At 39.8% G+C, this 13588-nt stretch overlaps 1 protein-coding gene across 1 annotated transcript in view; it reads left to right on the top strand.

Annotated features, from left to right (window-relative positions):
• TPRG1 (tumor protein p63 regulated 1) overlaps positions 1 to 13537 on the top strand; it is a 376146-nt gene extending 362609 nt beyond the window's left edge. Inside the window, exon 7 of the mRNA XM_082393410.1 lies at positions 5059 to 13537. Coding sequence (XP_082249536.1) covers positions 5059 to 5253 — 195 coding nt within the window. The 3' untranslated portion in view covers positions 5254 to 13537. The remainder of the gene's footprint in view (positions 1 to 5058) is intronic.
• Positions 13538 to 13588: the final 51 nt, after the last annotated feature.

Genomic DNA, 13588 nt, shown 5'->3' with positions numbered 1-13588 from the left:
GGACTCTCTGTGCTTCCTGGACTTGGGTGGCTATTTCCTTTCCCATGTTAGGGAAGTTTTCGACTATAATCTCTTCAAATATTTTCTCTGGTCCTTTCTCTCTCTCTTCTCCTTCTGGGACCCCTATAATGCGAATGTTGTTGCGTTTAATGTTGTCCCAGAGGTCTCTTAGGCTGTCTTCATTTCTTTTCATTCTTTTTTCTTTAGTCTGTTCTGCAGCAGTGAATTCCACCATTCTGTCTTCCAGGTCACTTATCCGTTCTTCTGCCTCAGTTATTCTGCTATTGATTCCTTCTAGTGTAGTTTTCATTTCAGTTATTGTATTGGTCATCTCTGTTTGTTTGTTCTTTAATTCTTCTAGGTCTTTGTTAATCATTTCTTGCATCTTCTCAATCTTTGCCTCCATTCTTATTCCGAGGTCCTGGATCATCTTCACTATCATTATTCTGAATTCTTTTTCTGGAAGGTTGCCTATCTCCACTTCATTTAGTTGTTTTTCTGGGGTTTTTTCTTGTTCCTTCATCTGGTACATAGCCCTCTGCCTTTTCATCTTCTCTATCTTTCTGTAAGTTGGGTCTTTGTTTCTGTGTGAAAGCTTTCTCTAGTTGTGGCAAGCGGGAGCCACTCTTCATCGCGGTGCACGGGCCTCTCACTGTTGCCGCCTCTCTTGTTGCGGAGCACAGGCTCCAGACGCGCAGGCTCAGTAGTTGTGGCTTGCGGGCCCAGTTGCTCCGCGGCATGTGGGATCCTCCCAGACCAGGGCTCGAACCTGTGTTCCCTGAATCGGCGGGCAGACTCTCAACCACTGGGCCACCAGGGAAGCCCAATACAGTGGGTTTTTTAAAAAAAATTTTTAAAGGAAAAGACTTCTAAAAATAAGATCTTACTTAGAACCCCAATACATAAAACCTATAAAAATAGAGCAGCTCTGATTGATTTGATTATAGGGACTGAAGCTTACCTTTTACCTTTTCTTCCATATCTTCTCCCCAGATCCTCAGGTATCTGTTGTTTTAACACTATTAATAATGGCGCTTTCTTTCTTTTCAAAAGAATCCTGGTTTGGATGATAAATTGTAAGGTCATCCAACCTATGAAGAAATCTAGTGTTCTAAGGAACAAGTTATAAAAATTATTGAGTCTGATTTTTTCTCTATCCCTTTTGAAAATGAGGAACATAAATTCTTTCCTAAATATTAGGATTTCATTCAAATGCTTTTAGCAACTTATATAACTATAATATAGATATCAAAATCTGGAAATTAAACATTGGTACAATACTATTAACTAAACTACAGACCTTATTTAAATTTCATCAGTTTTTTGTTTTGTTTTTCCTAATGTCCTCTGTCTGCTCCAGGATCCAATCCAGGATCCCATGTTACATTTAATTATCCTGTCTCTTTATTCTGTTTCACAGTCTTTCCTTTATTTTCATGACCTTGGTGCTTTTGAAGAATACTGGTTGGTTATTTTGTAGAATGTTCTCACTGTGGGTTTGCCTGATGCTTTCTCATGATTAGATTGAAGTCTGCTTTTTTGGGGGCACAGATACTGCAGAAATGATGTTGTGTCCTTTCACTACCTCATATTGCAGGCACACGATGCCTGTATGTCTTATTACCAATGATGTTAACCATGATCACTTGTCTAAGATGGGGTATGCTATATTGTTCCTTTGTAAAGTTAGTATTTTTCCCTTTATAATTGATAAATATTTTGGAAGAGGTACTTTGATGCTCAACCCATGTTTTTTGAAGTCATGGTTTCTGAGTAGAATTTAATATAGCCTTTGGCATCTAGGGAACTTTTATTATTTTAAAATAGTGCATATCACAGGTTTTTACAAAAGTGCTTTCTGGAGTCTATCATGCGTATTAAAGAAATGGCATTCAAAGTCTGAAACTGAAGGGAATAGGACTAAGGAAGCGAAAATTGTTCTTGCTTGTAAGTGATAATATTTATGTCTATAAATAGTATGCTTTAAAAATATTTTTGAGCAATGCACTTGGATCTGATGAGGTTGGTATTTAACATCATTATCATTATTATTATTTTCCCATTTTCAGATGTGTAAACTAAGGCTCAGGGAGATTAAATGATTTTTCCAAGTCTAATCATCAGTAACAGATAGGGCAAGGGAACATACTTTTTTCCCACTATACGCAGTGATGGAATGGACATGGTTAGATTGCAGTGAGTTCCATATCACTGATATGTCCATGTAGAAGGGTGTGGCTTCTTGGAGAGGATGAGTCTAGGCAAATTAAACAATAGATGAGTGGCTGGATCTATAAACCTAAGATCGCTTCTGACCTTGATTATTCCATGTTATTAGTTTATTCTTCCGATTTTGCTTTTCTCTCTTGGAAACTTAAGAAAGAACACTTCTTTCTGACTTTTTTTTTTTAAGATACTGGTGATGTATTTTCTTTTCTTGTTTTTTATAAATTTTATTTATTTATTTATTTATTTTTGGCTGCGTTGGGTCTTTTGTTGCTGCGCGTGGGCTTTCTCTAGTTGCAGCGAGCAGGGACCACCCTACCTTGCAGTGCGCGGGCTTCTCGTTGTGGTGGCTTATCTTGTTGTGGAGCACAGGCTTTAGGCACGCAGGCTTCAGTAGTTGTGGCATGCAGGCTCAGTAGTTGTGGCTCGCAGGCTCTAGAGTGCAGGCTCAGTAGTTGTGGCGCATGGGCTTAGTTGCTCCATGGCATGTGGGATCTTCCCGGACCAGGGCTCGAACCTGTGTCCCCTGCATTGGCAGGTGGATTCTTAACCACTGCCCCACTAGGGAAGTCCCCTTTCTGGCTTTCTTATCCAATCAACTAAAGAACTGGTGGAGTTTGCTGTAAGGGACGATGTCCTCCTTTCCAGAATCCCCAGACTACATGACTATAGTTTGTTTCATTCAATGATACTAATATTTAGATCCATTCTAAGGTCTTAAAGAGGGTGCTAGGACTGGGAACTAGTAATAAGAGGTAACTTCTGTCTGTCTTTGTCACTATAGACTCATGGAAAACAAGCAAAATCCTACTTGTCTGTTGGATTCTTTAGTCAGTGATCTTTAGAAGTGAGTCTGTTTTTTAAATTAAGGTTTGACATTATCTAATTTGGTAAATATTACTTGAACTAAAGTAGAGGGACAAGTACCTTAGTTTATTTTGAAAACCCACAGATACTGAGGCACTCTAGCAAACTCTATGTTGTTTATCATAAAGTCACTATTTTTTTAACTTCTGGTATCATCCCCAAACCATAGATTTAAATGCATCTTTTCAAAAGAGCACACTGAGGCTCAAAAAGCAGAAGAGAATTTACAATGTCACAGAGCAAGTAAATCAGCAGTATTATTTGCATGGCTTTTCTTTCTTTCTTTCTTTTTTTCTTATAGGTTAGGTCAAATAGTAGTGATGTATATATTCTAAATTTTAGATTCTTTTTCTTACCAACAGGGAAACTAAGCCTACAATGGAGAAGTGGTTGCCCAAGGGCAATTTGGTATAAAATTAAGAATCCAGGATAAAACCTATATTGAAAATGGGATTATGGGGAAAGACTACAGGCTTCTCTTTCTTCATTGAATCGTCATTCTGTATTAGTCCCTCAAAGCCAAGATTGGCCTCCTCATGGAGAAAAGGAAAAACAATGGTCACTTTATTGAACATGCTTAATAATTTAGATTGATATTGGAATATACTCTAAAGGTTTTAATTTAGACTTGTAAGCCAGTTGCCTAGGAAACATATTTGGATCTCACTGTGAGTAGGCCCTTATTCCTAATGTTCCTTTTTACCATGATGCAGAAAGTGGAGTAATTCTGGAAAAATCATTTACCTTCTATGAGTCTTGATTTCCAACACGGGAATATCATACCTTCTTTTACTTACCTGATAGGCTTATACTGGAATGAGATAATGGATATACAAGAGCTTATTGGAAATACAAAGATATGAGCTTTCCTAATTCATTTTCTTCTTTATATCTCTGTTTGCAGTGCTCCCTGAATTACCCTCCTCGTAACCCAATTCAACTTGATTTGACCAAAAGAAGGAATTTTTTTTCACTCATTTAACTTAAAGTTCAGGATAGGCTGATCCAGTAACTCAAATGGCTTTGTGAAGAATTTCTCTCTCTCCATGTCTTAGTTCTTTCACTTTTGTTGGTTTCAGTCTCAGTCAGGTTCTCACTGTGTGGCCAAAATGACCATGAATACCTCCGGGCTTGGATGCCATCAGTTTCACAACCACATTTGTCATGTGCCCATACCTGAATCAATCTCCTTGACCAGAGGAATGGATTCCTCTGATTGGTTAGGACTGAGTCATGTGCTAAAGTCAGCTCCACTTAAGCTATTTGGACTAAATGGAAGAATGTGGTTCTCCAAAGGAAAATCGAGGTACTCTTATTGGAAGAAGAGTCTCAAATGGAGGAAAGGATGCTGGCTTGGAAAGAACAGCAGCTGTCAGATAGGCCCTCTCTAACCTCGTTTCACCCATTGAAACCCTATTAACCCTTAAAGGATTGTCTCAAGAGTTTCCTTTTGAAGTCATTCCTAATCCTCTAACCACGTATGATTTCTCCCTCTTTTGTGTTTCTTTAGCATCATGTGCCTCTTTTTGCTGTTTATTTTCGTGGACTTTGTACGATCATCACAAGTTCATTTTTTATGTTATTATAGTGTCACTTCTGTGAGGGCAGAGACTATATCTCTCTTGTCTTTGAGTCTTCAGCAGTACCCGACTGGTGTCTGATCCATAATGGACTATCAGCAAATATTTATTAAACTGACTTCTTAATGTTGTACAAGTTATGAATAATGAAAAATAAACAAGGTGTGGCAGCTAATTTTATTATGTACATAATTTATTAACTGATTAATTTATTAAAAGACTAACAGAAGCAATGTTAACAATTCTGAGATACGATTTCTGTTTAAGAAGTAAGAATAACTGCAGCTGCAGGAGAGTGGTCAACTTTTGTGAGCACTGGCTGAGGAGGGGGTGTCTCTGGACCTACTCTACATTCACTAACTCTGTACCTTCTTTTCCTCTTCAGTCGTCCGGGTTTATGTCTAAGCTTGTTCCAGCTATCCAGAATGCCCACAGGAATTCCACTGGATCTGGAAGAGGAAAGGGATTGATGGTGTTAACTGAACCCGTTTTGATTGAGACCTACACGGGTCTGATGTCATTCACTGGAAACTGCAACAAACTTGGCTATTCCCTTGCCCGGGGGAGTGTTGGTTTTTGACATTCTTTTTGGGGGATAAGTACATCATTCATAGCTACATCATTACTGAAGATTCTGTTTCAGCCCACCATATTTTTGGACTGAAACAATTAGTTACTGTTAAATAATATTACATGATTTTGAAGATTCAGTATCTTAGGGGACCTAAAAGCTTGATTAGACTGATAAATACACACTTCAGACCTTATATAAGGATAATCAAATTTCTTAAAACCAGAAAATAAATTTTCCTGAGCCCATCAAATAATGTTGGCAAATGAGTGACAAATGAACACCTGATCATAAACTTGGGGAGGACCCTCTGGGTTCTTGTTTCTCTGTCCTCTAAATGTAGACATGTTCTTGGTCTTTATTTTCAGCCCTCTGACCCCGATCTTCTCTCTCACTGGGGTCTCAATCTATATAATTTTAGCTACCTTTTTTATGAGGATGACTTCCAAATCCATATTCTCATCCCTGGTGTTTAAGACTCAGTTTTGCATTTCTGTCTGCTGATCATCTATATCAGTGTTCCAATGGCCACTTTTACTCAGCATCTTCAAAATCTTGGATTTCTGTATGGGATTTTAATGGTCTCAGTCATCATCCCTGAAATCCATCAGTTTTGATGTCTTTAAACTTCTTGCCAGATACATTCCATATAGTATCTGTCTTTGTCTGGGCTGCTATAACAAAAATACTACATACTGGGTGGCTTATAAACAACATAAATTTATTTCTTACTGTTCTGGAGGCTGCAATTCTGAGATTAGGGTGCCAGCCTGGTCAGGTGAGGGCCCTCTTCTGGGGCTCAGATTTCCTGTTATATCCTTACAGGTAAAGGGGCAAGAGTGTTCTCTTGTGCTTCTTTTATAAGGGCATTAATCTCATTCATGAGGGCTCTGCCCTCATAAGCTAAGGCCCCCTGTTTAATACCATCACAATGGGCTTTAGGATTTAAACATATAAATTTTGGGGGGGACATAAACGTTCAGACCATAGAAGTACCACATCTGTATGTGACTTAGATTGTGACCAATGCCCACATGTCAAACTTAAAGTTCATTCTTCTTTCAAAACTGTTCATATACTCCTTCTCCTTTCCATTCTCACAGGTATGTTATTAGATCATGTTTTAAATTCTGTTTACCTGGATATTTGTTATAGACTTTTTTTTTTAAACTGTGTGTCCCAACCCCAGAGGATTTTTTTTTTTAATTAATTAATTAATTAATTAATTTATTTATGGCTGTGTTGGGTCTTCGTTTCTGTGCGAGGGCTTCCTCTAGTTGCGGCAATTGGGGGCCACTCTTCATCACGGTGCGCGGGCCTTTCACTATCGCACTCTCTCTTGCAGGGCACAGGCTCCAGATGCGCAGGCTCAGTAGTTGTGGCGCACAGGCTTAGTCGCTCCGCGGCATGTGGGTTCTTCCCAGACCAGGGCTCGAACCCGTGTCCCCTGCATTGGCAGGCAGATTCTCAACCACTGCGCCACCAGGGAAGCCCTGTTATAGACTTTTAATTGGTATCCCTGCTCCAAGGCTGACCCTCTTCTAATCCATTTTATACTTGGTTGCCAGACTCCTAAAGCACAATTTGATCATATCATTTCCTGTTCAAGAACTTTCAATGGCTCATTTCCTTTTGCAGGTTTTTTTTTTGTTTGCTCATATGTTTTGTTTTTTTAACAGCAGACCTTTCCTTCTAATAAAATCTGTTTCAGATGCCCAATATGTAAAACAGATAGAAGTAGGACCACTATGATTGAAATAGAGATGGGAATGCCACTGATCTCCTCTTTTTTGGGTCTCAGAAGTGCCCTCTGTGGAATGTCTATGGATCCCACAGGAGTTTAAGAAGAATGTTTCCAAAAATGCTGTTCTAGCTCATTCTGTTTCTATTTTCTTTTCTCTCATATTTCCTCTTTGTCTCTCCTTGACATAGGTCTAATTGTGAACAACTCAGGAGGTCATCTCATCTGTTTTCATCTCTAAAATTTTTTTTCAATTTTATTGTATTTTTAATTTATTTTGAAAAGAACCTTTTAATGTTGAGCACTATAAACATTATTATAATCAGCTCTTTGCCTGTCCAAAGAACCAAAGTTGAGACAACTTGGCTGGTATTCAAGTTAAAAATTCCAGCTGTTTTTTGGGGGGTGGGAAGGGGGAAGTGGGTGCTTATGTGAAGTCTAAAGTCTTTTCTTCAAAATGCTCACTTTCTCAATTTCAAAGATTCCCTCTGATATTTCACAAACATCAATTTGATGGAGGTATTCAAAATCCAAGCCTTGAATAACCCTCATTTTATTTTGTCTTTATCTTTGTTTACTTCCATTAGTATTTCTCTCCCTCTCTTTCCACTTCCCAGCACCCACTTTTTTTTCCCTCATGATGGCAAATATTGGTATAGTCCCCAAGGCAGGGAACTTCTCTTCAGACTGTAAAAGGAAATGTTGAAATCCTTAGCTGTCCTGTCGACAGTAGTGGAATGAAAAGTCGTTGGATTGTTTTGGCAGTGGTTCTGAAGCAGGTACAATTGGCAAATTATTATAACACCACTGCCCGAAAATCCCCGTTTGCCTCAAGATAGTGGCATTTGTTGACAGAAGCCTCTGAAATGTCCAGCACATTCTCTTGAGTTAGCATTTAAGGATCAGTCTGACAAGTGACATCTTTCTGCGTATTTATTCCCCTTGTAACCTAGGCTGGACTGTTTCCAAATGACCTTCGAAAGGACACAATACAGCATCATCCATGGAGCAAATCAGAAAAGATGAGAGGAGGGAAATATCTCTTAGTCCTGAGGTCAGTCTGTACCAATAGGGTACCAAGGCTGTTTAGTGTGGAGAAGAATGATCTCAGAGATGACATGAGAATTGCCTTCACATTTCACACAGATTGTCCTGTGGGATATTCCAGAAACTGATAAATGGGATCTAGAAAGCAGGATTATGACCAGAGGATGAGAGGATTCAGGGATTTGGATGGCAGTTTAAGACAAGAAAGAACTTCTTATAGTTAAAAATGTCTAAAGATGGGAAGATTTGCTCCTTGAAAGAGTCTCCCATCACTTGATGTGTACCAGTAGGGACTAGATAAAGTGGGTATTGTGAAAGGGATTGTTAAAGGGATGATTGATAAAATCATTTAAAACCAGAGACCTTATGATTCTCCAAATAATTGTTGTTGATGATTAGGTAATACATCCTTTTTTTTGGAGAGTTGAATCAATCATGTGAGACCCTGGAAAATTACCTGAACTTTCCTAAGGTTTAACTTCCTCATCTGTAAAATGGAGACGATGCTATCTCTTTTGTCTACATCATAAAGACCTTGTGAGGATTCAATGAAATGAGGTTAAATTATTTTATTAAATAAAAATCATTGAGTATCTGCCTGTAGTGCAATGTCACTTTGGCAGCAGAAACTGGGACACCATCCAAGGAAACTAAATTCAGTTCTTCTGGGAATTGTTTTTTGGTCACCATGGACCTGCCGACCATCTCTTTCCCATTTGACACATGGTATTCTCACTTGAGTGAGTTCCTTGTCCATAAGCTTGACAAGTAACCACAACCCACAAACCAGGAGACCTATATGTATACCTGGGCTTTTCCTTCAGGCTAGCCTCTGAACTATACCAATAATGTTTCTCAAAGGGGCATCCTAGGTCTGATTGGGAATAAGATTTGATACAAGAGGCATTAAGTACAAAGCATATCATCATAAAAATGTCATGGTTGGCCATTTTCTCTATCTGATCTTTGTCCATTCAAGAAATCCCACTAGAAAATCTCCAATAAATCTCTGTTCAGAAACTATTTGAACAATTCTATTGACAGATTGCTCATAGTCTTCTGATACATCTTGGGCAGCTCTGATGGTTAGAAAGTTCTCCTGTTGATTTAGATTCTGGAACATCCATCCGTCATCTCTTTTATTTAAAAATAAGATTCCCATGCTGGAGTAGGTTCAGCTTGTGTTTCAGTACCTGGATGTGGGGCATTGGGGTTACAGAACCAAGGTTGATGGATTCTCTAACACTTACAAGAAGGGGATCTGCCATGAATCACCACGCCTGGCCTCCCAGTGGGCAGTCGGGACTTCTTGGAAGCTGACATTTGGCCAGCCTCTAAAGCAAAAAAGAGAAGCCAATTTATGAGGATCTTTTGCCTTGTGCCCCCTTCTCATTGTCCCTTTGCTGAAGCGTTACTAAGGAAGCCTATTCATAGAGCCCTGGGGCTAAGGAAGCAAAGAAACCATCTAATCTAATGCTTTCATTTCACAGAACACAGAGCAAAGGCCTAGAAACTGGAAAGAAATTGCTCAAAAAGCAGATGGCGAATTTTTGGCAATATGGGGATTAAACTCTAAAGCTTCCAATCTCCAATTCCAGCTCCACTACTCTTTCCATATACCTCCATTCCCAGGAAAAGGCACATCATCTAAATCAGCGTATCATAGTTCCTGTGTTCATTCTGACGTGAGAAAACAATAGGTCACCGTTGTTTAGGGGGAATTTCCATAAATTACCTGTATTTTCTTAAAGGCTAAGGTCACTCATGGAGCTCTCTGATGTCCTATCTGATTTAAAAGCCCAAACAAAGCTGCGGAAGCCAGCAGATATTTTGTAAGGCAGCTTTACCTCTGCCTGGCATTTTGTGGGGCAAAAGAGGGGAGGGCAAAAGTATTAAATTCAGGCTTAAAAGCTCCTCAGAAATTCTTTACACACAGGAGACCAAGTTGGAGAAAAGAAGATGACTCCTGCCAAGGGGAAGAAAGAGAGAGATGAATGCCTGTGGTTTTCAAAGGTTAACAACAACAACAAAGCCCAAGTATTTGCACAGGGATGAATGTTCATTGGCTTTTGGCCAACAACTGTACGAGGGCTTGTGCCCACATCCTGTAGCTGTGGTTTAGGGACGCTGCTCATGAGTGACTTCTTATGCTTAGTGGCAGGAAACTTTAGTCACTGATGTGTAAACTCACCTTTGGTCTGCACCTCCCACAATGTGCTCTGAAGGCAGTTCGGGGACCAGGCCTCCTGATTTTCTTACAGATACCAGTTCCTCAGAGACTAAGGAAGAACTCAGTCTAAAGCCTTGGGAGGGACTGAGACTTGATCAGTACTTACCTTACTCCACTCAGTTGTAGCAACCCCTTAGGATAATTCTATAGCCACAGGGAGGAATTATGATATCCTCTGTGAGATCCTCCCTTTAACCTCAAAACCCCAGACAAAAAAAGGCGAGCTCTGTTTCATTTCAGGGCTGCAATATGAAATATGAGAGGCGAAGTCAGGAGGTTGCTTCTGAGCCTAGATCTTGTATCTGATGAGCTATTTTACACTCAAGTTTTAAAAGTTCGTAGTAAACTCAAAGTCTCCTTTTCAGTGAAGCTAAATGGAATTTGCAAGAAATTGCTCAAAAAGCACATGGTGACTTTTGGGCAATACTGGGATGAAACTCTAAAGCTTCCATTTTCCTACTCCTAGCCACTGCCCTTTCCATATATCCCCATTCCCAGGGAAAGGCATATCATCTAAATCAGTGTTTCACAGTTGTCATCTAAATCGGTGTACCATAAGTTACTTTGAGGTGAGAAAACAATAGGTCCAGTTTAATTAACTCTCATGTTTTTAGGCAGATATGAGAGATTGTTATGTTACATTATGGGTAGAGAGTATGTTGAGATCAATTTCTGTGAATTACCATCTCGTCTGTCACATCCTGTCCACAGTGCCTACCTCATGCATCTCAGGAACTACTTTTCCTTCCTTTTATATTCCCTGCTCACTCTTTATGGAATTATTGAAACAGATTGGAAGGGACCCTAAAGGTCATCTAGTTTAACCTCCTACCTATTGCAGGAATGCCCTCAACCAAAACACACAGCAGATGCAGGCTCAGCTTATGCAAAAGCATTGCCAGGGCAGAGAATCCCTTGCTTTCTACAGCAGCTAATTCTACTGCCAAGCAACTGCAGTGAGTTAAAGGTTTTTTCTAAATATTACATCCAAACCGTCCTTTCTGGAAATTTACCTATTTGGTCCTTGATCTTCCTTTGAAGTTACCCCAGGTCAATCAATTTCCTCTTTCATATGGCCACACTTCAGATAAAGGCAGTTAACTTCTGCTCTCCCAACAAAGTAGTTTTATTTTTGTTTTTTGACACAAACCCCCAGTTACCACAACCGTTCTTCATGTGCTGGATTATCCATAGCCCCTATTGTACTCCTCCTTGTTCGTGGACTATTCTGTTTGGTTAACATTTCTTTTAAAATATTGTATTCAGCACTGGCATGGCAATTCAAATATAGGCTGACCAGTGCAGGTTAGAATGTAGTTGTTCTTCACTTGCCAATGTACTGTTATTAATGAAATCCAGGTTTTCCTTATTATACTATTTGTTCACATGAAGCTTATGGTCAACTTCATACTATATATAATACATAACACTATTTTTTCTGATTTAATAATCTCATTTAAGGAACCAGTGAGGTCACTTTAGTATGGATTAATTGTAATGAACCTGGATTAGCTCCTAGTAATCACTGCTTTTCTCTTTTGACTTTTAAATTTATTCGTTAAATTTTTTCTAAAGTATGTATTTAATATTTTATCCTGAATCAGTGTCAGACTTATTTTTCTACAGTATCTGGCAACCAACATTATTTTTAAGTGGGATTTTTTTCTGTCTTCAGTCTGGAGGACAAAGTGGGAATTGTTACCATGATGGGCAGCTGAGCCAAGAGATCTTTGGTGTTGGTTAGCTGATCATTTTGTCCTCAGAGCAAAAATAGATGGGCAGTCCACTCAAGTTTTATTTGGTCTGTGTAAGCAAGAGTAAACAGAAGGCTGACTTAAATCAGCATCTACCACCCCACTGTTACTGAAAGTGGGGTCCAGCAGCTTGCCACTCTAAAGCCAATAAAAAGACAAGGTTGGTGGAAAGGAAATTTGCTTTATTTCAGGGGCTAGTAATGGGGTCGGAGGGGAGTGTGGACTCATGTCCAAAGGCCAACTCCCCCACGCTGACAATCAGTGGGCAAGACCTTTAAAGGGGAGATTCAGGCGTGTATAGGCAGAGGGAAGGGGCTACATGCAGAACAGCACAGGCAGCTCTGACAGTCGTCTTGAAATTGATCATGTGGTGGTCTGACCAGCATCATCTTGATTGTTCAAAGTACAGTTAGTCTTCAGTTCCAGAGTCAGTTTGTTCCCATTTCCTTGAGGCCAGTTCTCGGAATTGTGGCAGCTTCTGTCATGGCTACAGTCTGCTCATCATGTAGTTAACTTCTTCCAGCTGGTAGGGGTTTCAGTATCTACAAAACAGCTCAAAGGATATGGCTCAGAGTACTATCCATAGCCCTTGAGGAGAAACTAAAGGTCCTTGACTTTGCTTAATGGCTAAACTATTATTATATTGTCCTGTTTGACTGTTTTCCTTTGCTTCTGCATTTTCTCACTTCTCTGATTGAAGTTATTCTTTGGCTAAAGTTTTTCTACAGACAAAAGGCAGGCAGAAGACATGGGGGAGAAGGCCATAGGATCCTGCTCCGTTTCACCACAATACTATTATCTTCATTGAATGCAGATTGCCCAATTCAGTGGCGATAATTCCCACTGTCATTTTTGGCCTATGGAGACTAGCCACAATGAAGCTGTTTAAGAATGTTGGGTTTCCCCTCACGAATGTATTTCTCTTGGCCTTGGTGAAGGAAGTGTCTCTGAATCTTCTGAAGGGATATAGTTAGAGTGAAACTGAGACGCTCTTACATAATAAATACACTTGAGCATCACAGTCTCCCTAAGCCTTTGGATACCTTCTTCTAGCATTTCAACTTCATTCAGAATACACTTCCTCTGGGTCCATCTTTGGGTCAATTAACCAAGCAAACTATTGGAGCCATTTTTTCTCCCACCAAGCCTTTTTATTGTTTCCAAAAAAGCAATTTTGTCCACAGAAAATCCCAGTGCCCCACGTTTGTTACAAAATCATTCCCTAGGTCTGAGGCCAGGAGAAAACAGTGAGATATGGAATTCCTCCCACCAGCAGCATTTTCTGAAATGTAGACAGTTTATCAATTATAATTTATTCAGAAAAAATACAGTGTTTTAAGAACTTAATTCCAAAAGAAGACTGAAAAAGCCCAAAGGCTGAGCAGAAAACAGCCTCTGCAAGCAGCACCAGGTCAGCTGAGGCTGAGAACAGCCAGCAGGGTCAGGATCTGAGGGAAAGTCCACCGGTCCTACCAGCAGAGGGCGGTAGGCACAAGAGCCCCTCCCCTCCCACCATGAATTGATGGTGGTGGCCATTCTTCTTCCCAGGTTGCCCACCCACCCCACTGGGGG

The sequence above is a fragment of the Balaenoptera borealis genome, assembly GCF_965194805.1.
Source record: "Balaenoptera borealis genome assembly, chromosome: 5".
In the NCBI taxonomy this organism is placed as follows: Eukaryota; Metazoa; Chordata; class Mammalia; order Artiodactyla; family Balaenopteridae; genus Balaenoptera; species Balaenoptera borealis.
Note: the sequence above shows the minus strand (reverse complement) of the source record. Positions and strands in the feature narration are given on the sequence as shown.